At 40.5% G+C, this 25963-nt stretch overlaps 1 protein-coding gene across 1 annotated transcript in view; it reads right to left on the bottom strand.

The window, feature by feature from the left end:
- Nucleotides 1-25963, bottom strand: part of LRRC8C (leucine rich repeat containing 8 VRAC subunit C) — a 77034-nt gene that overhangs the window by 34334 nt on the left and 16737 nt on the right. The window contains exon 2 of the mRNA XM_087820576.1: nt 4928-5069. Coding sequence (XP_087676702.1) covers nt 4928-5065 — 138 coding nt within the window. The 5' untranslated portion in view covers nt 5066-5069. The remainder of the gene's footprint in view (nt 1-4927; nt 5070-25963) is intronic.

Here is a 25963-nt window from a genome sequence, read left to right as displayed (position 1 = left end):
TATTGGCAAATAATAGCTTCCCCTTTCCCCCAGTATTTTCAAAGCTGCGTAGTGTTAAACCTTTATGAACACAGTCTTTCAGGAGTAAACAGATAATCAACAATTATTTGCCATTGGAAGAAGTCATTTAGGAAACAGTCAAAAAGCTACTGGCTTACCATTTTATCACCAATATGGGCTCTTCTCACCCTACCTTAGGTTTTGGTTTGTCCTGTTTTCGAACCTTGAGTTAACTTGTTTTGTAAATAACATGAGAGAATTACTGCATTTTCATTTTACAAAGGGAAAATCAAGTCATGAAAACATATAATAAGCATTGTAATATCACCCTTGAAATGGGAAAGAAATTTGAGTTTCACAGAGAACCTTTATTTATGAAGTTATCAATCAATAAGTAAAATTCAGAGGATTATCATAGTAGGGCTAAAATAAGAACTTAAATCTTCCTAGGGAACATTAATTTGTTATATGGATACTGGGTGGTTTTACTTTCTTTAGTTATTTATGTTATATTTTACTTCCTGTTTCCTTAATGTTTACTATAGTTAGTTGAAAGTTTTCCTTTTTAATGGCTGGTGAATAATCTTTTAAATAATCTAAACTGTAAATCAGAAAATACATTGCTTATGTATTTCTATGCTCTTTAGACTATGAGCAACCTGACGGCAGGAGCTGTACTGTTTCCCTTTCAGTGTCTAGAGCCCCACACAGTGCCTGCCGTTTGGCTGGTGCTCAGAGATGTTTGTTGAATACAATGGCCCACTCCATAAATTTTCTGAGCCTGGTAGGCTTTTTATTCTGATGCAATATTTCTGTGGGGTGTCTCTCTCTTCTCAGAACCTGGACACCTCAGACTACGCTTCCTGTACCCAGTCAATGGGCATCCATTTTCTTTATAAAGGCTGGAAGGCTGAAATAGGCCTGTGTGTGAAGGGGCCACATTAGGTCATGTATCTGAGGAGTGGGCAATGGACGTGGGAGGTGGTGCTGGTGGTGCTGGGTGGGTGCTAAGGGGAGAGAGAGTAAAGAGCTTCTGTGCTGCAGAGACCCACGATGGCAGCTGTGCCCCGGGAAGGTGATCCTGACCGTGGTACAAAAAAAGATGCTGAAGTTGTGCCTGAATCCCTTCCTGCACTCATTGCGGGCACATCTCTTTCCTGCATTTCCTCCTGCCCTGGAATATGTGCACAGAGAAAGGATTCTCATGCTTACGGCGGGGCTGGGTGCTGCGGCACCGTAACAAAGGCAGGCTGATGTGGGGCCTTCCTGCTAGCTCCCAAACTGGCCATTCCAAATTGTTGCCATTTACTCCCTCCGCTACCTTCCTTGTCACCATGTCCTGCCTTCCTTACCCTCACAATCTCTCAGCACGTGTCACTTGCTACTTCACAGCAGCCACGAGGCATACGCTCCTGTCTCTCTGTGCCTCTCTCCTCCCTCCGCCCCAATAAAATGCTTCTATAGCCACCATTCTCATACTGGTGGGAGATGCTCCCTCCGCCAAATCAAGGGTACTCCTTCCCCCGGGTCCATCACCTCCTTCCTCCTGAGACGACCATTCTTCCCTTCTCTGTTCTCCTGGGTCTTGTATCCAACTGCTTAACATCTCTACTTGGGTATCCTGCACACATCTCAAACTTAACATGCTCAGAAACTTTTTCCAGTTGCTCAGACCTAATACTGTCAAGTCATTTTTTTATTTCTCTCTCTCACACCTCACATTCAATTAAACAAATCTTAGTGATTTTCCTGTAAAATATATCCAGAACCACCACTTTAATCCTGGTCTAAGCCATCTAATTCATGGCTTGCCTGGATTATTGTAGTAGCCTTCTAAAAAATCCCCCGCTTCTGTCCTTGCCCCCGCGCTGTACTCTCAGCAGCTAGTGGTCTTGTTCAAACCTAATCACAAACTGACGACTCTCTGCTCAAAATCCTCCAAACATGTCCCATCTCACTCAGAGCAAAGCCAAAACCACTGTAGTGGCCAGAAGGCTCTACCTCCTCCGGCACCTCTCGGGCTTCATTCTCCTTCCCTCCACTCGCCCTCTCCTCTCCAGCACACTGGCCTCCAGGCTGTTCCTTCAACAAGCCAGGGATGCCCCTGCTTCAGGCCTGTAACATCACCACCAGGGATCTTTCTGGGTTCACGTCCACGTTCAGCGTTACAAAATTATCACAAACCTCACTTGGCACCAGAATCACTTAGAAAGATACAGGATGGGGTCACAGCTTGCCAGCAAGGCAGCATCAGGCCTTCCCCTTTGGGGGATCTTCACAACTGTGTAGTGGTCCACACTGCTGCCCAGGAGCTAGGCTCTCCCGGAGCCTCTCCTCCCCAATCATCTCAGGTGCAAGGAAAAGAGATCCACTGTAGGCAGACTCGGGATTTATCCCGGCTTAAAAGCCTTATGTTCCAAAGGAGCCCATATCTCCTGTAACCCAACAGATACCTCTCCCATGTGTCAAAGGACATGCCTAGTTACAAGTGTCACCATAATCGTGGAATCCTATGGCGTGGCTTCCTACCAGCCCAGATGCAGCTGACCAATCAGCAGTCATTTACATCATAAGCAGTGTTGCCTAGCAACGCTGTAACATTCTACCCTTATCAGGTCTGCGGAGAGACAGGGTTAGAAAGTTGAGAAAGTTAAATGTCAAAGTCTCCTCCGTTCCCTCTGCCTGGAAGGCGCCTCCCCGCAGCTGCATGGCCTGCTTCTGCACCTCCTTCAATTCCTTGGTCAAAGCCACCTTCCCGACGAGGCCTTCTCAGGCCACCCTATTTGAGAATTGCAACTCCACTCCTAATCTCAGCTGCTGGGACCTCCCACCATCCTCGTATGTTTTCTTTTCTTTTCCGTTGCCTTTATTACCTTCTAACATATATAATTTACTAATTGATTTTCCTTCTGCTGCTGGTTTTTCCCAGGGAATTTAAGCTCCATAAGGTGAGTACATTTGTCTTTCCCCCCGCGTCCTGTATTGATCATTCATGGCTCCTAGAACAGTGCCTGGCACATAGTAGGTTCTTCTACAATTATTTGTTTTATTTATGGATGAATTTATGTCTTATCTCTTTCAAACTCTAGTTTTTCATTGCATTGTTGTAGTTTTTTAAGAAAGGGGGAAGGGCAAATTTTTTCAGCTAACAAATAAAAGGCAGCATGGTGTTAGGGATTAACAGAGAATTTGAGGCCAAGCTGCCTAGGTTTGAATAAGAGCTTTGCCATCTACTTTGGGAGGTTGCTCTAAACTCTCTGTGTCTCAGTTGTCTTGTCTGTGAATGGGGATAACAGTACCTCAGTCTTAGGGCTACCTTGAGGCTGAAATGAGTTAAAATACATGTAACGTGTTCAGAATCACGCCTGACACAGAGGAAGCACTACATGTTAACTAGTATTAAAACCTACTTTAAAAGGCCTTTATTATTACTCGGCACCACTTCTGGTTATTTTTCTCTCTTCCAAGCTCCTCTTCCTCTCAGCTGTTTTACCTGAAAGTCACATCTACCCCACAGCCTTTTTTCAATGACAGTTCACATTCAGTATTGTTTTGTATTAGTTTCAGGTGTACAGCATGGGTGTTGGACAATCATATACTTTACAAAGTGTTCCCCTGCTATTTCAAGTCCCCACCTGGCACCATACATAGTTATTACAGTCTCACTGACTATATGCCCTATGCTGTAATCGACATCCCTGTGACTGTTCTGTAACTACCAATTTGCACTTCTGGGTGGAAAAGGTGAAGGGATTATGGAGTACCTACCCCATAGCCTTTACTTTAACTTCCATTCACTTTTGCACCCACCGAAACCAAGATTTCTAATGACCTAGTTGTTACTTTTCTCTCCGTAGTCCATGAGCTAGTTGTATTGCCAGCCATCAGTAACCACACCTGTCTCTGGCTTCTGAGGCCCTCCTCTCCAGGTTCCATCTGTGCTTACAGCTGCCCCTTCATCTTCTTCAGAGGCACCCCTTTCTCCTTCCGTCACTCTTTGATGTTATTCCTAACATCATCTCGCTCACAGTCCCCCCGGGGTGATTCCATTCATAGGCATGGCTTCAATTCTCACAATGATGACACCCAGTCCTGCCGAGTTTCCCAAAGATGCCCTGTTCTTCCTCACATCCATGACTTAGGACTTTCTTTCCTCTTCTTGGCACCCTCTCCCACCTCATCTCCCTCTCCCTAACTTCAGCTGATTCTCCAAATTTTAATACAACCATCCCCTTTTCTCCTGTTCCCAAACCAAGCACCCCTCCTCTGCACTCCCTTATTGCTTATGGATGCATCTAACATAGTATAACACAACCTTCCTGATTGCTGGTTTATTTCATTTTACCCCAGCAATAAACTGCTTAATGATATATATGTCCCTAAAGTACAGTGCCTAGCACATAGTAGGTATGCAAAAATAGTCTGGATTCAATATATGAGTACAGAGCATCTGTAAAGAATAAATTTTGATTGGGCTACACTTTAATTGAGAACTAAACAATGGGTAAAATTAATAATGGCATCTCATCAAAATGTTCTTCCGGAAAATCTTATCAGGGGTTAGTTTATGAGGTAAAGAAAAGAGTTCCACTTTGGCAATAAAAATGGTGCTGTGGATATACATGCTATATTTTACTATAAAGCCAACTTTGAAAGACAAGGGACTTTCTTTAATGTTAGTGACATCAACTACTACTTGACTCCAATCAACTGCTGTTTGGGCTCAGTAAAACCTTACAAGTACCATATTTACCTTATTTGGAAAGTTCAGTAAATCAGTGCTTCAGGCTCCCTGCCATGATTATAAACACCATTCACAAGTATTGAAGCAACTAATATCTACTTGGGTAAAAATCACAGTCAGCTCTTTCAGGAGGTTCCAATGGCTGTCCCGTGGCTCCCACCTGCCATGCGTCCAGGCACCTACCTGTAAAGTACATCCGAACACACCGATCATCAGCATGGCCACGGAAAGGTAGTCGGTGAACACATCCCACCACGGTTTCAGCACCCGGAAGGCAGGCTGCTGCTCAGAGAACTGCCGGAATTCTGTCACCGGAATCATGTTTCTGAGAAAGGAGAGGTTACTGGTGAGTGGAAGGTCCTCACGCACAGCACACTCCACTGTTAACATCTGAAACGCTGCTGCAACCAATTCAGAAATAGTGGCCTGTGCTAGACTAGTAGTGATCACGGCACCTTGGTGTTTTCATGAAATAAGGAGCCTCACAGGAAAGAGGCAAATACCTTTACTATTGTCCCATAAGCTGGTTCCCTTTGGCCCCAGGTGGACCACACAGACGATGGCAGAGCAGTCTCCGGACCCGTTATTTCCTCGGTTCTCTCTTGCCTAAACCAGAACAAGAGGGCGCCAGGAAAAGCAGAGCCCAGCTTTTGAGATGTTTTTGTTACTAATCTTACTATCTTGGGTTGTTGCTTTAAACTATTTTTTAAGTGTAATCCCAGCATCGGTTTGTATTATCTACTGAGCCCTACATGTAGAGTATTTTGCTTGCTCCTCGGGGAAGGCAAACAACTTTGCCATATGGTCCGTCTTGTAAAAGAGAAGATCTCACTGATGGTGGTGGTTGGGGCCGAGATGGAGGGTGGGGTGGAGAGATCTTCATTCCGTCTTGCACCCTCCCCCCTGCACACCCCTTTTGGTCCCTGTTCTTTTGACTTGATAGCTTTTCTCTATTTCCTGTACTTCTCATATTTTACTGTGAGCCTCAAACTAATCCTTTACCTCTTTTGAGAAATCAGCTGGTCCTGAAAACACTCATCTCTATCTAAATGACAGAAGATAAATGAATTGGGTGCAACGGAGCCTCTGGGAAAAGGGGAAACGGCCGCACCTTTTCTTGGTCTGCATTCCCCTTTCTCAGTGCTCAGTCCCACTGCCTTTATTAGATCCAGGACTGGAAATCACTCATCCCGCTACTGTGAGAAGGGATGTTCTTTCCTTATCTTATGGCACGAGGAAAAGCGGCCAAGGAGGACTCCAAAACTGTCTCCCCTTTTGCCGTCTTTAGACCCAATACTCTAGCTCACTCTGTTTGTCCTTCTTCTTAAAGAGTCTAATTACAGAGCAGGGAAAGGCTACGCTTGGTGCTCACCCTCCCGGGCCTTGCTTCCTGGGCCTTCCTTCCCTAATCCTGAATAAAAGGCTGTGCAATAACCAGCCCAAAGAAAAGCCAAGACTCCTTTGAATTTACTGGTGGTTATCTTTGGAAACACTAAAATGTTATCCAACTGCCTCGCTGCTTTATCTTTTTCTTAAGCAGAAATGTATCTTCCCTTTGGATTCGTTCCTTAACACACTGTTGAAAATTCAGTTGCTCGGCACTGCTCTTACCTATGACCTATCTACTTGGCATCTGTGCATTGGATAAGATTTCCTTATTTAAAAAAAAAAAAAAAAAAAAAAGATTTCCTTATTTTACTGAAACACAACTTTCTTAACTCCATTTTGTTACTACCACTAGGCGGCCAGCTTCTTGAAGGTAGAAACTATGTTACGCACACGTTCTCAAAATATGTTATAGGCAAGCCATACAATCTAAATAAAACACTTTGTGTACTCCTAGTGCCATGAAAATGTCATGCTAGTTCAGAGTTTGACTTTTCTGACACTTCATGACCTCTTTTCTTCTCAATGAATCATTACAATCTGACTGCCCCAAGTGTTTTCTCGTCACAGTTGTTCCAGCAGCAGTCAGACAGGCACTAACTCATCTTAATTTCCAAGTTTGCTTCAGAAGCTATTGTCTTGTTCTATTTCGCATTTTCATCACTCACTGCAGTTCTAGCAAAGCAGAGGCCTTGAACACTGTCTGTTGAATACATAAATGAGCGAATTCAGATGCTCGTTCACGAGGCAATGCTTGTCCAAATCAGATCGGGGCTGATCCTACGCGGCCGCCGTGACAAGTTAGTACCGTGCTCTAGTCTACCTTCTCGGACAGGCTTGGTGGCTGTACCCTTCACGAGAAGTTCCTGAACACCTTGGAAGGACTCGGGCTTGTTCTTGAAGTGGGGAACAGTTTCAGGAATAAAATGCACTAGGGTAGACCTGCGGTTCTCAAATTTTTTGATCTCAGGACTATACATTAGTGTACTCTAAAATAGAGAAGGTCCTCAAACAGCATTTAAAAAAAGACTTTTTACTGATTTTTAGAGAGAGGAAGGGAGAGAGAGAGAGAAACATCGATGTGAGAGTAAAACGTTGATCAGCTGCCTCCAGCATGCCCCCTACTAGGGATTGAGCCCGAAACCTGGGCACGTGCCCTGACCAGGAACTGAACCAGCAGCTTCTCCATGCACAGGACGACGCCCAGCCAACTGAGCCGCACTGGCCAGGGCAAAGAGCATTTTTTTTATGTGGGCTATACCTATCAATATTTACCATATTAGAAATTAAAACCAAGAAATTTAAAAAATATATATATTAACTCATTTAAAAATAAACCCATTTCAGGTTAACATAAAATATATTATAAAAATAACTATATTCTATACAACAAAAATGAGAATACTGGCATTGTTCTACATTTTTGCAAATTTCTTTAACATCTGGTTTAACAGAAGATAACTGGGTCCTTAGGTCTGCTTCAGCAGTTAATCTTTTGAGATATGTTGTATTGATTGAAATGTATGAATCAGATGTGTGTTTGGAAAAGGTAGAAGTATCTTCACAGCCCTTTCATATAACTGTGGATATTCACTTTTGATAATATATCAAACTGACTTGTTTAGCTGCAATATGAAATCTGAAAACTATCAACTTTTCAAACTCCTGATATTAAAACTCATTCGTTTATCTTGCACTTTGAATGGATCTTTTACCCATGCATGCTTTGGTCACCTGGAAAATATTAGATCACTGAGTTACGCAGCTCTTCCAAATGTTGACAAATTATATTAAAAATCACATTCATTAGCATCACTACCGCTTTCATCAGAAATGCTTTTAAGTAACGTAAAGTTGTCAAACTCATGGTGGGGAGTAGAAGATTTCCAAAATTCTTATCATCACTTGGAAGTCTGAATTTCATTTCTGGCAGCAAATATAACTGTAATATCAGTTGTTCTTTTCAAAGTGTCACTTCATTCATTTTGAAAAAGTCTTCCACATTCTAAAGTCTGAATAATCAGCTGTTTTATTCAAGTAAAACTGATGTAATATGATAAAGGAGCTAATTCAACTTACAACTCAAATAAGGACTTTCTCTTGAGACACCCATTGTACTTTAAAAGGCAGCAGAAGTACTTTAAATGTTCTTCCTTCTCACCACAGCGTATTCATACAACATGCAGCCAAGGGTTGAGTTATTAAAATAATAATTTTACAGTGAGGACTGTAATGAGGACATTAAATAAAACTGGCTTTTTTTTTTTTAATGAAGACTACAATCTCTACAGTACGGTCTGGTATGTCCATCTATCTTGATTCATGAGAAGGCACCTTACCCACCACTGCTTTTGTACCATCAGTGAAAAAGGCAAAAGACATTTTCGCATTTGAAAATAATTTTGGCTCCGGCTAGGTGGCTCAGTTGGTTAGAGAGTTGTCTCATAGACCAAAAAGGGTGAAGGTTTGCTCCCTGGTCAGGGCACATACCCAGGTTGCGGATTCAATACCCAGTCAGGGCATGTATGGGAGGCAACCGATGGATGTTTCCCTCTCATGTTGATGTTTTTCTCTCTCCCTTCCTCTCTCTCTAAAAATCGATAAAACATATCCGCGGCTGAGGACTTAAAAAAATAGTAATTTTGACCCTGTGGACCCCTGAAAAGGTGGAAGCTACCAGGTTCCATGAACCACACTTGGAGAAGCACTAAGGTAGAGGCTCATGTTCCTTTACCTATGGCTCTCCTACGCAAAGCAAAGCTGCGGGCTCTCTCTGCAGGTGAGGTGCCCCAAGTCTCTGGCTGAGTTGCCTTCACAGGCATCATTCTCTTAACATGGAAAGTAGTCTAAGAATCTAAGAAACTTAAATATTATCTACTGCTTCCTAATACTGGCACAGCCTACTTAAGATGGACTATAAAACTTGTTAGAAAAATAGCTGGTCAAGATGACATAGCCTTTTAGTGTTATCACTCAACTCTTAATGCCCTTAACCTCTTTCGGGTGTGTGTGTGTGTGTGTGTGTATGTACATGTCGTGTATGTATGTATATACTACACATAAATGTATGTAGTTAGATGTACAATATACACACAGATGTAAATATATACACATACAGACTTTATGGTTTTAACATATCACAAGGCTCAAAGCCAATATCAAGCACAGCATTAATCTTTGGAATAAGTTTTAATAGGGGAAAAGGGGGTGGGTGTTAAAGGGGGAGCTGAATAAAAACCTCTAAAACTGGAAAGGAATGATGGATACTTTTGATTTCAAAACTGAAAATCTTTTAGTATTCTTCTTACACAAATTTCAGCACCTCCAAAAGTCATACATTACAGTGACAACTACACTTGATTTCTTCATTATTGTTGTATTTCCATGTGATTTGTGACAATTTCATGAATTATCATCTTAAGCTGTAGGAGCCACTTCTGAATAAACTGCTGGGTTTAAATAGTTTTTCCCCCCTGAAGTTCAATCATCATTTTATTTTTACTAATTTTTGTTTTGTTTTAGAAATGCAAATGATTATCTTTATATTTCTTCTAACTCCAATCTCCAAGTTGTTATGTAAGATTTTAGTTTGCCTAATTAAATACTGTCTTTGGAAATATGGCATTTCAGCTTCAATCAAGAGATCCTGGTATCTTAATTAAAATATATATAAAGTTTTACATGATCTCTGCTCTGTGTCCTTTTGCAGAAATCAATGTACACTTCCTTTATTAAAAACACTTATTTTCTAAAGTCATTTTAATGGCTCTATTAGCCACAAGCCTTTACTTCTAAAGTTTATCATATCATATAATCCCTTGTTAAAGAATACTGGCAAAGTAGTTGCAAACCCAGAGTTTCTTATGTCTTTCATTTATTTGGCTCTTCCTGAAACAATCCATCTTCATTCTCTCTCAGAAGAATTTTAATCTTATATTTTCCAGAATTAATTACGCAGAACAAATTCTACTCTATTAACCCATGGCTTGAAGAATATCAAATTTACTCAACTTTGATTCAAACCTGATTGCTAACACTGCTCTTCTATGGCTATCAGGTGGTTACAGCTAACACTTGCTTTGTTCCATACTTTTTCCTGGCATCACCTTTAGATAGTACAATCATATACCATTCAAGGAAACAAGAGCCAATTCTAAGTGATAATAAGTGTCATCAGTAACATGGTGAGTGGCTCCTTAAAAGATGGGGGGGGAAATTCAATAATTCCTGAGCCCATACAATATGAATTCTACACACACCCCCATGTATTATTCATCTATGTTGCTAAATCTAACAGCCAATTCTCAGCCCTCACCTTGTTGCTCTATCAGCTGCAGTGGCATAATATGACCCTTCTCTACTTGACTTTCAGGACACCGGGGCCATTAAGTTTTCCTCTCGGTCCCTGGCCATTCCTCCTTAAACTCCTTCGCTGTTCCCTCCTTGTCTCCCTTACTTCTGTATTTGGAGTGCCCAGTGCCTAGTCTTTGGGGCTTTCTTTTCCCTAACTCATTCATTTTCCTGGAGATCACATCTAGTCACAATGTTTTAAACAGCATCTGTACCAAATGCAAATTTGTATCAGTATCCAGACTCATGGCCCAAGTGCCTATCTGACATCTCCATCTGGAGATCCGCTAGACACATTAAACTCATTGTGTCCCAAACCAGCTCAGCTCCACTCCCCTATCCCCACCTCCCCCATTCCCAGCAAAGCCCTCCCCCTGCAGCTTTCCCATCACACGTGATGGCAACTCATCTTTCCAGCTGCCAAGGCCAAAAATCTTAAGGGTCATCCTGACTCTGCTTTGTCTCTTACACCCCCCAACCCAATCTGTCCACAAATACTTATTCTATGTTCCTGTCTGTCTCCTCCTGCAGGAATATAAGTTTTTTTTTAATATATCTTTATTTATTTCAGAGAGAGGAAAGGAGAGGGAGAGAGAGAGAAACATCAATGATGAGAGAGTCATTGATCGGCTGCAGCCCGCAACCCGGGCATGTGCCCTGACCGGGAATCGAACCCCGATCGCCTGGATCCCAGGTCGACGCTTTAACCACTGGGCCACGCCCGGCCGGGCAAGGAATATAAGTTTCATGAAGGCGGGGACGTGGTTAGTTCTACTTTGTAGTGATGTACTGCCACCACCTAGAAAATACTGCTAGCCATATAGGAGGCACTCAGTATGTGCTGAAAAAAAAAGTGAAGATGTAGTAATTATAATGAAGAAAGGCAGGCACGATTGCGTTTAGTTTTAGAAATAATAATTGTAAAGGGAAAGTGTATGTATGAGTAATGTCATGGAAGGACAACCCGCAGTGCAGGGCCAGGATACTAGTACATCTGAGGCCAGTATGGAGAAAAAGTTCTCCATAAAGGGAGAGCCCAGAAATGCCATGACTTATTTATGGGTTCTTCTCAGTTGTACCCAAAGGCTCCATTAATCAAAATAAAGTCATCAGGATATGCTCAAAACATTAATTATGAATCTACTGCTTTTCCTTTAGCTGTGCAAAGATGGAAATTAAAAAAAACAGGATAAACAGCCAAGTTTTCCAATTACATAAAAAAAAGATATCTTTCTCTCTTGGGAGAGCATGACTCTAGATTGTGTTTTACTCTGTAGCTGTGGTACATATGACAAACTATTTCTAGAAAAATCTACTGGAGCAGACCGTAATTATATGGCTCTATAAAAATGTGTTTAATTTAAAAATTATAAATGGGTTATAAAGTTGTAAAACCTGAAAAGCCACCCAGTCCATAACTCTCATTTTAGGAGTAAAAAACTTGAGCCAAGAGAGATGAGGTGACTTGTCCAAGGGACACAGGTAATGACGAGCCAGGACTTCTAACCAAAGCTTACCCCTCACTCTATTGCTCTTAGTTAAACACTACCTCATGCTGATTCAAATGTAAAGAATCTAACATATACTAAGAAACAAACAGTTTAAATAGAATATCTCCCATACTAAATCTCTCTTTTCATGTTCCTATTTGATAATATAAAATTAAAAAATAAAATGTTATTAATACATTTAAATGATTCTTAAGCTATAGTGCTCTTATATCCCCATCAGTGAGAACTTTAGACTTAGAAGAAATAGTAAGAGGCAGGGTGAACTTGCAGCCCAACAGACTTCTGTATTATCATCTCCTTAGCTATTTCTATGATGTCATACATTAAGTTAATGGCCCGATCACATTATTTGGAAAATATTCAAATTACGCTTAACCTGTTTTTCTAAGGGAGGTGGTAGTAGGGAGCAAACAGTACTCCTCCCCAGCAATTCTCATTCCTTTTTAACCAAGGAAGATATTATACCTCTTCCTCATTATATTTTGCACTTTTTTTTTTTAATCCCTTTAATCACTCTGCTTCAAGCCACACATCTCAAGGGTCTGCTTTGTATGATAGTTTCCATGCTTATGTTTATCACATTCATAAGCCTTTCAGTCCACTAAAAATTTGTTACAAACGATCAGCAGCTGATTTTTCTCTCTCACGAGCATAGAGGACTCTCATTTACTCATGCGCATGCTATAAATAATTGTGAGTGTAATATATGTCAGGTACTGTGCTAGACCCTGGGGAAATGAAAGTTAACAAAGGACCTACCCTTGCTCATATGCATTCTCATAGGAGGATGTGTATTAAAGAAATTCCTGTAAAAGCATGAATTGTAGCTGATCTCCTTTTTTGTTCATGTGGTTATTGTTTTCTGTGCCAAGGGTGCATTTAAACAGGTGGTTGTTTTTATTTCACTGAGAACAGGGTTTATATCTTGTTTATCTTAGTATCTTCGAGAATTTGCCACCATGCCTTAGAATAGAGCCTCAATAAATATTTGCTAAATTGAATTAGACCTAAACATACACCCACACTCACAAACAGATGCACCTACCCAATCAAGCATTTTGTAGTAAAGACCAAACTCTTCTATTATGGTATTATCCTGGATGACACTACAATAAATAAAAGAGCGACTATTACTGTTTAGCTTCACACTGTAAATAATGATTATTCAAAGAACACCCACTACTAAAGAGAATGCCTGAGAAGAGGAAAGGAGTCAGGAATAATTTATAATTTCAAAGTTAAGGTTCGTTCACTGGTATTTTAATGCACAATGTTCTGTCACTAGTTATAAAGAGGATGTGTCGATCAATGATGACTTCTTAGGTCTCAGCTTGTACCCAGTGGCTCAATTTTGTGACACCCTTATCAGAACATTACCTTGTTAAGAAACAAGTGACAGAAAACAAATTGAAACACAGAAGTCTTGTTTATAATGGTTTGGAATGTTGCATTTATACATCTGTACAGTGCTAATAATTATTTAATGCTTATTTCATATATTTTAAGTAAATTTAAATTCAGAAATCTTTTCTGAAATGAGGCTAAAGTGTGATCTAATAGTCTTTTAAAAACTAACCAGAAATGATGATCACCAGATGTCACTTATTCCCTCTCTCATCTCTGTTCTCCTGAATATACCTAAAGTCCCTCTGAGACATGGCTTCAGCTCTTTGCATCCCACTGGTCTTCTTGGTCACCTCTTCATTCCATATTGTTTCTCTCTCTTTGAAATCAGGTACAATTTTCCAGAAGGTAGAGTGTATAGTTACCCACCCCTCCCCCAAAGGAACCTAAATCCTTGGAACGACTGTGTATTTCCCCTCTAACTCTCGATATCATTCAAATGTGACTTGGAAAAGGTTTCCGTTCTTATCAATCTCAACATCCAAAAACAAAGCCTAGAATTCAATTGAGGAAATCTGTAATGATTGTTTTTTTGAAGGTCATGTCTCCCTCCAAAGGCTAAAAAGAGACTGTGATTTATCTCCAACCTAGTTTTCCCCCTTGAGCAAAGGAAGTCCCATAGTTCTAAGCAGCAGACACAACACGATCATACATGTATGTACAGGCCAGAAAATCCAAACCGAACAAGTTCGGAGAATCTGTGTGGAGGGCTCCTTTCTTCTTGAGAAGGGTCCAAGGAGAGGAAGGTGGAGAAGGCAGTAAGAGTCCTGCCCTTCAAAACATTCAAGCTAATGTTTCCTTATTTATTTTTCACCTTCTAGAGTCTAGAATATTCTGAAAAAGCAGGGGTCACCTTTTATTTCTTACTGCTAGTTCCATGGCCTAAAATGCTCAATAGTTTGAGTTAAATTCCAAATGATTCTATGTGGGGAAAGTTTTCTGTTGTTCCAGCAGGAAGTTTGATGTGTTTTACAAATACCTTTTCACAAATATAGATAGACTGGTACTTAGGAAAGCACAGTCAACCAAAAGTGTGTCAAGGAAGCTATAGCAATGTATCAAAACTTTCCCACTAAGCTTTTTCTTTTTAATGGGGTAAAATTTTTAAATTTCCAGCTATGTTAAATACAACAAATAGGAAACAAAGTAACACTGCTCAGGAAACAAGAGATTGGTGTTTAAAGTGAGAGACTAAAAGGCTAATGGATTTATGGTAGAATCAATTTATTGTTCTTTTTATTAAACTAATTTTACAGGAACCTACCATTTAAAATTTCCCTTTTAAGATCAGGGATCATAGAAGGGTTCTTAATAGCAAGAAAACTAATTGCTGAATAATTCTGTTTGAGGCTTTTCATTCGTAGGAAATCAGCTCTTTGACTCTCCCCTTGGATGTGTTCAGTAAAATGATGGAAGAAAGAAGTTTGGGTCTTCAAGCCTCCATGAAAAACACCCCGAACTCTGCAGGAAGAAGCAGCAACTACCAGACTTTTGTTTGTCAGAATATTAAAACTGAAATCAATAAAGATATATTTTTTAAAAAAGAATATTAAAACTGACGTGAAAATTAGAATATTTGGTTTTTGTTCATCCAACGAATAAACATTTAATTGAAGGTTTTGTGCTTACAAGAAAAATATTTTTGGGGTTCAGTTCTAAATTTAACACACTGATTTAATGGCCATCTTTTCCAAAGCTAGACATTACATGAGTTCCCTCTTCCAACCCTTATTTCTCACTGCAAAGCTAAATACAATCTAACATGATGATATTTGATAGTCCTAGAGTCTTGGATTCTAGAATCTGAGGGAGGACATAAAGGTTTCTTTATACGGAGGCTCTAGAATAGGTCAAAGGCTACTTGCCTCTCAGACCTAGGCTGTGCCAAAATTCTAAATGAAAGAAATGCTTGGAATATATGAATCATTCATTAAAATACACCTGTTTCGGAAGCTATGTTATTTAGATTAAAAACAAACAAACAAAAAGAGCACAAAATCTATCACAATGGAAACAGTGAAACTAGTGATGTACGTGACATAATTGCAAAGGTCGAGTGATGTGTGTGGCTCTGAAAAAGTCACTATAAAGGAGATCTAAGCAATTGTAGCAGGGCCTTGTGGTGCTAATACTGTAACTGGAATGTTATTTCCATCCCCCTTTGTTTTGCAGACTCCTACACAGCCTGCAGAGCTCCGCCCAGCGCCACCTGCTCATGGAGCCATCCCTGATCTCCTGACAAGGTCGACTTCAGCACTAGTGGTTCCCACAGCACGGCAGACGTCCCTTGATGGGCCCTGTCACAGACACCACTCTCCATTCATTTGAGTGGTTCCTGGATTAATGTTGGTCTCCACTGTTTTCGCAGCACCTAACAGTCTTCAGCACATAATAGGTGCTCAGCATATAGTCATCAAATAAATAATTAATTAAAAACAAAGTTACGAGAACAGTGTAAGTGTGAGATCTCAGACTTACTCATTTGAATACTTTGTCAGCAAAAAGAAAATAGAGCAAAAAAATTTGAAGTCCATAAGCTAATTTGGAGTAACACCCAACTCAGTGCCATCTTTATAATAAACTGTATAGTATTTTTGAAACTGTTTACTTGCAGTTGCTATTACTAATAAGAAAGATGGCTTGGAGCCCGATAAAGCCTTCCTGAGAAAACTATTTCAAAGATACTGAGAACCCTGACAAATTTATGTTTAAAAATGGTTGAGACGCAGAAAACAGGATACTGAAGCCAAGAAATATACCAGCCTGCACAGTGACACCTAGTTACCTGAAGACAGTTTCAGAAGTGGAGTTTTTTTCTAGTAACTTTAACAGTGGGGTGAAAAGGTGGGCAGGGGATGCTTGAAAGGAGCAAAACTGATTCAAGAGTTCTTAATTTGGGGGGGTTAAGTATTAATCACAAATCCTAAAAAATCAAAAATTGTGTAGCAAGGTCAAAGAAATTTAAAACATTAGCTTTCGTAGGAAAAACTAAGGAAGAAACAAGAAAACAACTTTTAAAAGTCAAACAGATATGCTGGAAGTTCTGAAGTAAAGTGGGGATTTAGGAATGAGTGGAGGATCTTCTGGGTGGCTTAGGGTCAAGGGAAGAGAAGGTTTATGGAACAACTGTGGGGTTTGTTTTTAGTTGTTTAATGTTGATACTATTTTCAGATGATCTATGTTAAAAACTTTTTTTCCATGTTAAAAACTTAACAGACCAATGTCCTAGGGACCTAAAAAATGGTTACACAGACATAAATTCAAATTGTTTCCACAAAAACAAAATTTCCACTGAACAAAGAAACAGACATTGGTGGAAAGACACGTTGGTTCACTTCTACTCAGTGTCCTTAGTTACAAACCAGGGCAGTGTTGGGATTCTTGTGGGAAAGAAGTGGGATTTGGGAAAGTGAGGCAGAGAAAACCATAGGACCTTCATTCACCTGGGTCCCTTCTGGAGGCCGAGAGAGGCTAAATCATTGGCGACTGCTACTGCAAGTGCACAGAGTTTCTCAAGGATAAATGCAGTGGCATCGAACATCTTTATATCCCTAGCACCTACCACAGTGCCTGGAAGCATTATTCATGCTTTCTACAAGTACTAGAGTAGCTCATCTGCAAGATACTGAGCTCAGTAATGTGGATGTGCCAATGAGTAAGAGAGACATAACCCGTCCCTATGAACCTTACATTGTGGTGGAGAGACAGATAGTAAATAATTACACAAACCATTTGATCATAATTGTGACAGGTATGGTGAACTGGAAGTTTAGGATACCCTGATAACATACTGAGGGGCTCAGCTGCTGGGGGTGAGCAAGTGATGCCCCCATGGAAATATGAAGTACAGGTAGGAATCGTTATCTCGGGAAAGCTGGAGGCCAGAGCCAGGAGACCATTCCTGCAGAAAGGTCTGCAGTGTGGCTCTGTGTCCCCGCTCTGAGACGTTATCATTTTGTGCTCCATCACTCACTATAAATATTTTGTTTTTGTTTACTTTGAATAAGGTTGGGCCTCATGTTTTCTGTCTCTGGAGACACAGGGTCAGTGTAGCCTGAACTGGTCCTGATTCCACGAGACCAGGAGGACCACGAGTTACATGTCCTCAGGCTGAAATGGCAAAAAGCCACCAAGAGTCACCAAGAGTCTTTATCTACCGTGTTTATGAAAATTTACCCCAAGCAAGCTTTTCGTAGAAGCCTGTAGACCGCAGTTCTACCTGCTAAGCCACGTGAGCCAAACTCCACTGCGCCTCCTGGGTCCCCCGCGTGACGCCCCAACTCCTGTTCATCCAGAGCGAAGGTGCCCACAGTCCTGGCTGAGTAGCCCATACTTGGTACTGAATTCACAAAATTCTCATCACAAATAGGGAAGGTTGTTTCAGAATCTCGGGGGCCAGTCAGACCAGTGATTTCCTGGGACTAAACACGAGTGGCAACCGTGAGGGCCAAAGGCGGCTGTGCTCCCTGCACCTGTCCAAACGCGGTGCGGTGGAGACCCCGCGCTCAAAATCCAGGGGCTGGCTTCCGAGTTACACGCAGGAAATTCAGTCTTTGGTCTGTTTTTAATTTTCTTTTTTGTTCCCTCTGATATCCTTATTTCTTCCTCTCTCCCTCCCTCTTTCAACATTTGTTATCCAACTATACATGTCAAGTATTGGGGATAAAAGATAAATAAGAAGCTGTAGTCAAATACGTGGGCAAGAGACCCGTAAACAAGGAGACTCAAAGCGAGTTATCCCTTCTCTTTACTCTTCAGTTCTCTGTATGGATTCAAGCCCCACGGATTTGTGTGAGCCAGACCAACATACATGACGACCAGCCTTTCAACCCTTGAAGCAGTCTGCCAAGGGAAGGGCAGAGCTGTAAAACTTAGCATGAGATTGCCCTGGGATGGAGTAAAAAATGAAAACAGCAATCAACAGGTATCTTAACTTTCACAGCCTGAACTTAGAAACAGAATAGTCTGGGATAGATTTTTCTTGGAAAAATCCCCTGCTATCCAAACTCCTGCAGCTTGCTATTCAAAACTCAAGAACCAAATGGATTCGAATAAGAGGTACTACTAGGTACTATCTTTTCAATATTTCCATCCATTGTTTCTTTTTTTAATTGACACTCAACATTGCATTAGCTTTAGGTATACAACATAATGATTTGATATATGTATATATTGTGAAATGATTAGCAGAATAAGTTTAGTTAATATCTATCACCACACACAGTTAACAATTTGTTTTTCTTGTGATGAGAACTTTTAAGGTCTATTATCAACTTTGAAATATACAATAGAGTATTGTTAACTATAGTCACCATGCTCTACATTATATCTTCGGGATTTATTTATCTTGTAACTGGAAGTTTGTACCTTTAGATGACTACCTAACCCATTTCATACCTCCTCCCTGCCTCTGGTAACCACCAATCTGTTCTCTATATCTATGAGTTCAGTTTTTTTGAGAGTCCACATGTACATGAGATCACATAGTATTTGTCTTTTTCTCACTTATTTCATTTACCTTAATGCTTTCATGTTGCATAAGGCCCATCCACGTTGTTGCAAATGGCAGGATTTCTATCTTTTTTAATGGCTGAATTATATACATATATATCATATTTGCTTGATCTGTTCATCCACTGATGAACTTAGGTTGTTTCCATATCTTGGCTATTGTAATAATGCTCCAATGAACGTGGGGGCGCAGGTACATTTGCAAGTTAGCGTTTTCATTTCCTTTGGATAAATACCTAGAAGTAGAATTTCTGGATCATATGGTAGTTCTACTTTTAGTCTTTTGAGGAACCTCCATACTGTTTTCCACAGTGGCTGCACCAGCATACATTCCCACAAAGAGTGCACGTGGATCCCCTTTTCTCCACAGCCTCCCCAACACTTGCTATTTCTTATGTTTCTTGTAATAAACACTCTAACAGGTATGAGGTGAAATCTCCTTGTGGTTCTGATTTGCATCTCCCTGATTAGTGATCCTGAGCACCTTTCCATGCAGCTGTTGGCCATCTGTATGTCTTCTTTGCAAAAATATCTATTTAGATCCTCTACCTGTTTTTTAAACCAAATTACTTTTTTTTTCCTATTGAGCTGTATGAGTTCTTTTTCTATTTTGAATATTAACCTCTTATCAGATGTAATTTCCAAATATTTTCTCCCATTCCACAGGCTGCCTTTTCATTTTGTTGATGGCTTCTCTGCTGTACAGAAGCTTTTCAGTTTGCCGTAGTCCCATCCATTTATTTTTGCTTTTGTTGCCTTTGCTTTTGTCTCAAATCCAAAAAATATTGCCAAGACCAATGTCAAAATCTGAGCCGTGTGTATTCTTCTAGGAGTGTTATGGTTTCAGGTTTTAAGTTCAAGTCTTTTATCCATGTTGAGTTGATTTTTGTGTCTGGTGTAAGATTGTGGTCCTGTCTCATTTTTTTGCTTGTGGCTGTCCAATTTTCCAAACATCATTTATTGAAAAGACAATGCCTTCCCCACTGTATCTTTACCTATTATTTCTTAAACTGGCATTATTTTCCTGGTCAGAAGGTCCACAGAACTTTTTTAATCCTTGGTGGGATTTGTAACCCCCCAAAACACTATACCAGCAGTACGTCAGCTATTATGACTACAGAAAAGCAGAAAACATCTGTGTAAAGAAAGTAGTTACAGGAATTAAACTAGGAAAAAAAACAACAAAACCATAAGAACATGAGTGAGTCAGCGTGAGTGCAGAACAGCTATAAAGGTATCAGCTTCAAAGAAAAATGAAATTATTTGGGTTGCCTTGGTAACAGCGAGATAAAATGTGGAAGTGAAAATGTGGGACTTGACATTAAGAAAACTTTCTTCAGCATAAGGTCTCTCACATTGTGGAATGAGCTTTACACCATGGCGACAGGGAAAAAAAACATATAAACGGATTAAAGAAAGAATATCCAAGGGAGTGGAGGCATAGTAACAAGAACTAAGCTGAATTAATAAATATTCTGTACCTTTCTTTTCTTTAGCTCATGTTATTAAATAGGGGAGAGCAAAGCATCTGCAGTGATCAAATAAGACTTTCTTCAGCGACATGTGATCGTAAATGATGTTAAATGTTCAGCTTTTGTATTGCTTCTACCCACTCACTTTTCCCCAAATGGAACAGAACTTCCACTCCTCCTAGAACTCTGGTTTTATTAATAAGAAAGGGCAAAAGAAGAAACAGACATAAGGAACAGGTTATATTTTCCATGCTCAATCTCTACTTTTTTTGGAAGCGATAATCTCCGGTAATTAAGACAAGACCAGACATTCGTATTAATACAGTATTACTCTGATGTTATAGTGGTTGGGGACACTAAATCCTTCTGTTTCCTCGCCTTTAAAATGGGGAAAAGGGTATAGCTTCTTTCGCAGAGTTGTAAAGTGTGTAAGAGACAACTGTGTAGTGCTGGGTAGGAAATTAGTACTCAAGATACTATCAACAAAGCTAATAATCAAACTTGATAAGTGTGAAATGGAGTTTACTATTAAGAGTAAGAATTCCTTGGTGTTCGCAGCCTCTAGTTCTAACCTGAGGTATCACCAAAAAATAATTCTTTATAAAAACACAAGAAACAAACTTTGAAAGAATCATTTTTGTGAAATGGGAAAAGAAAGGTATAACAATGAAGATTTATATTATTACGCCTATTAATTGCCTGCATTAAGCATGTTATCTGTTGAGCTTTTTTTTTTTTTAACTTCCATGTTAAACCCATGAGGTAGGTAATATCTTGGCTCGACAGTAGAGGAAATGTGCAGAGAGAGATTAAATGACTCCTCCAAGGTTACAAAGCCTGTGAATGGCACAGCTAAACTTCCCACTCAGGTCCGTCAGATCCCAGTGCCCAAGCTCAGTCCATCTCACGAGAGAAATAATTTTTGTCTCTAACAACCTCCTTTATTGGAAATTGAGCTCTGTCATCCATTGGCAAAAACATCTATTTGGGGGGTTTGCTATCTGAGGAGTGAAGTCAGGGCACATTTGCAATGTGCACACTCTGGCCTAAAATCTGGCACTGGGAGAGACCATTCTGAGGAAAGATTTTTTTAAAAGTCAGAAAGGACTCAGGTCTCTCTATAAAGGAATTATGGTATGACACTCACTCTTTTATTGCAAATAGCTAGAAAAACAGAACATTACCACAGCCACAGGAGGCCTTCATGCTGTACTCTTGGATATACCTATATTTTTTAAATTGATTTTAGAGAAAGAGGGAGAGGGAGACAGAGAGAAACACTGACTGGCTGCCTTCCACATGGCCACCCACCAGGCCTGTGTCCTGACCAGGAATCAAACCAGGGACCTATGGGTGAATTGGTTGACCACTGAGCCACACTGGCCAGGCTTGAATATACCTATATTTTGTTTGGTGCTAAGCCCTTGGGTGGAGGATGCAATTCCCAAATTTTACACTGTTCCGATCTCCTTCAGGGGGATATGCGTGTGATTTCTAGGAACTCAGTGTAGCAAAACAGCAAGATCCTCCTGTCCTGGGAATTTGAATACTGGGAAACGTACACCAAGTTAAAATAGGCCAGTGTCTACTTACTTCCTTCTCATTGTTCTTGTTCTAATTCATTTGGCCAACACAGTTATTAACCACCTCTTGCCCCTAGAATATGATTAGAATCTCCCTTCCCTGATGTTTTAGTAAAGTGTTTTTGCTTTATCACAGATACGCCACAAAGAGGATTCGTTTTTTTTTTTTTAAAAAAAAAAAAAAAAAAAGCTTCAAATGTTCACTGCTTTAATTAAAGAACTTACACGCATAAGTGCATAACCCATGGACACAGACAATAGTGTGGGGAAGGCCTGGGGAGTGGGGCGGGGGCGGACACAGGGTGGAGGGGATCAACGGGGGGGGAGACATCTGTAATACTTTCAACAATAAAGATAAATTAAAATAAAATAATAAATAAATAGAATAAAAATTATGACTCTGAAAAAAAAAAATTATGACCCTGTGTTTCTGGCTTCCCCATCCAGGTCCCACAGTGCTTTCAGAGGTATGGGATAGAAAATGCTCTCAGTGGACTTTATGAAAAGAATTCCCAAGGGTACCTAATGTCTCTTTCCAATCCATGGCACTACAGCCTTAGTTCTGCCAACTAATTCTTGATGGGAAGACATATCCACACAACATATGGGGCAACTCTGAAGCTGTAGCTCTTTTAGGGGAATCTGACTTATGATGTGATTTCACACCAACCTGAGTTCCACAGCTCACGCTCTCTTAGCTTCAGTTTTCTTCATATCGTCCAATACCACCTTTCAGATACTTCTACTACTGCTCTACTTTGTATTTTACCTCAATTCTTCATCCGAGCTCCCCAAGTTCCTCCTTTTCTAGTTTTTCCCAATGTAAGGAACGCATGATCTACCGGATGGATCCGATGTGCAGTTTGAGGCAGAGGGAGATGACACCAAGATTTCTGACTCTGAGAATCAGAAAGGATGGTTCTGCCATTTACTAAAAGGAGAGTGAAGCTACAGAAGGAACAGATGCGGGGAGGGCATGGGGAGAGTTTTGTCAGAGACATGTTACATCTACAATGTCAGACATCCAAGTGGAGGGGCTCCACAAACAGCTGGATGTATTGGGCTAGAGTTGGGAAAAATATCTGTCCTGAAGCTGTAAATTTGGGAATCATTAGGGTATTGGAAGTAGTTAAAGCCAAGGGACAGAATGAAGTTACTTTGGAAATATAGAGAGAGAAGAAAACTACCTAAGGACTGTCAGCAGCAAGGGGCATTTTCCAACCAGATGTGGGATGTGGATCACTCTCTCACTTCCTGTAGGTTTCTGCACAAATGTCATATCAGAGAGACCTTCTCTGGTCACCGTATTTAAAATACTAATACTAACTTGTCACCACCAGTAGCACACCATCCCGGCATTCCCTTTCATTCTCCTAAGTTACTCTTCTCAACAGCATTATCGTAATTAGATATTACATATGTGCTTACGTGTCTTTAGTTCTGTCTCCCGGCTTACAAGGTAAATTCCATTAGAAACCGGGCCTTTGTTTTGTTTGCTCTTGTCTCCCAGTATGCAGAACAGTGCCTGGCACATTAAAAAAAAAAAGTACTCAAGAGTTGCTGAATGAGTGAATGAATGAATGAATGAAAAATGAGTGCATACTAATTCTGAAATCCTCCCAGCTGTGAAACATATATAACAGAAACATTTCTGTGAACACCAGACTTTAGACTTAGGTGACTTGGCTTTGGGGGAGGAGAACCACCAGATTTCTTTTGTGACTCTGCATTTTTTCATAATATCTATATTATGCCTAGGGGTACAGTGGAAGCAAAGAAGGCACACAAGGCCTCTTAGGAGATCTACGTGGAGGTTGAAAAGGAAAAATCTTCTTTCTTTGCCTTGTTTGGGGAGTTGGGCGAGGGAAGATAAGAGTGAGAAAAGAGGTGTTTTCAGCCTGATTTATTTTGAACCTTGGGCTCCTTTATGACATTACCAGTATCATATTCTTTCCCTACTCTCAGAGACTGCCTCAGTGACATTCTCCCGACGATACAATAAGTTAAAGACCACAAGAAGAGAAGGACAGGTGTTTTCTAAGCAAGAGCAGTGCAGTAGTGACCATTGATGACTTGGGTCAAGATACTCAACGGCAAGTGACGAGAAACACACAAACGCAGAAAAATGGGACAGTGAGGACTGTGGAAAGGGATGGTGAATCAGAAGTGGGACAAATCAACAATACTGTCATTCTTTTAAAAACCATATGATACTGAATTTGTGATATTCAAGAGTCAGACAGTTAATCGTTTGTTAGAACTAGCATTATTCGGGTCCCTTACTAGACTTCGAGGCTCTATCTTTTAACAGGAATAGACGAAAATATTAGACATTTATATAAAAGCAACAGACTCTACCTCTAAAAATGCATCCAGATTGCAATCCCTTCTGACTCGCCTCTATCACTATCATGCTGGTCCACGCCATCATCTTTCAACTAGATTATTGCAATAGCCTCATAAACTGGTTTCCTTGCTTCCACCATGTAGATTAGTCTCAACTGAGCAGCCAGCATGATACTATTAAATTATTGAGTTTATCCTCTGCTAAACACCATTTCTCAGAGAAAAAGCCAAAAATCTGTACAAAAGTCCCAGAAGGCCCTATGTACTCTGCACTCCCTGCAACCCCAAGACCAGTGGCAGAGCCCTCCCTTCACTCCAGCCACACTGGTCCTTCTTAACTTTCTTGAAGATCCGGGTTCACTTCTGCCTCAGGGCCTTTGCATTTCCAGCACACTCTGCCTGGAATTCTCCTCTTCTCAGTATCTGAGTGGCCCAATCCCTGGCTTTCTTCAGGACTTGCTGAAACGTATCCAGATTCCAACCACATTTCACCATCTCTGACACTGTCGCTCTGGTCGAAGCTTTCACCAGCCTTTGCTTCGGTAATAATGCAAATCCTATGTAATATTACAACCCCATCCACAGACCCAGGACTCCCTTTCCTCCTGTCCTGTCTTATTTTTCTCCATAGCATTTAGCACCTTTGAACATACTACATACTTTAATTACTAATGCATTTCTTGTATGTCTCCTCCCACTTGAATGTAAGTCCAAGGAAGGCAGGAATTTTTACCTGATTTGGACACTCCTTTGTCTCTAATGTCCAGGAGAGTGCCTGGCACATATTTGTCATTCAACAGATGTTTGTTGAATGAAAGAGCAAAGTGGTAGAAACAAAATCTATACAGAAACATTACATAAATTGAAATAAGCAAAAGAAATACATAAGTCTCACTGATGAGTCAAGAGCATGGAAGTATATGGACAGACTGACATACCAAATACAAAATGCTTCAACTTCATATATAAAAACAGGCTTCAAACAGCTGCATGAGAGATTCAGGGTATACAGGAAGAACCTGTTAAATGACTGAATAGAAGGTTCTAGAACAAAACCTGTGGGTTGGTCATGCCAGAGAGATATGAGAAAACAGGACAGTGAATTATGTTTTGAGGGTGAGACTTGCTCTCTGAAGGCACAGTGCTAGCAGAGAACACTCCCCACTGCTCTGCCCAGAGCCTCAGATGAGTGTTTCTTCAGGAATCAACATCACTTACTGAAACAGCAGAAAGTGCCACGTGTTTCCAAAGGGAGAACACATGGACTGATGTTAAACTAGGAACTGCCAGCTGGAAAACCTGCTGACAGAATCTGGGCTGAGCTAGTCTCCTGAAATTTATTAAAGCATCTTGGAGGAAACAAAACCACGTGTAGGTAGAACGGTGACTCTCAACACTGCCTGCACATCAGAATCAGCTGGGAAGCTTTCAAAGTACTAATGCCTGGGGCAGGACAAGCCTGAGGTTTCTCTTTAAAACTTCCCAGGTAATTCCAACATGCAGACGGGGTCAAGACCTATTTTCCCTAGAAACATCTTATTTCCTCTTCTTACGATAAAAAGTCAACCTAAGCACCAGCTGCGGTCTTCAGGAAAAAACAGAGCTTTATCTAGACCTCCCAAAGTAGAGCTCATGTACTTAAAATTATGTCAGTAC

Source organism: Miniopterus natalensis, chromosome 9, assembly GCF_054644295.1.
Source record: "Miniopterus natalensis isolate mMinNat1 chromosome 9, mMinNat1.hap1, whole genome shotgun sequence".
Taxonomy (NCBI): Eukaryota; Metazoa; Chordata; class Mammalia; order Chiroptera; family Miniopteridae; genus Miniopterus; species Miniopterus natalensis.
The sequence above is the reverse complement of the archived record's forward strand: the minus strand, read 5'-3'. Positions and strand labels throughout refer to the sequence as shown.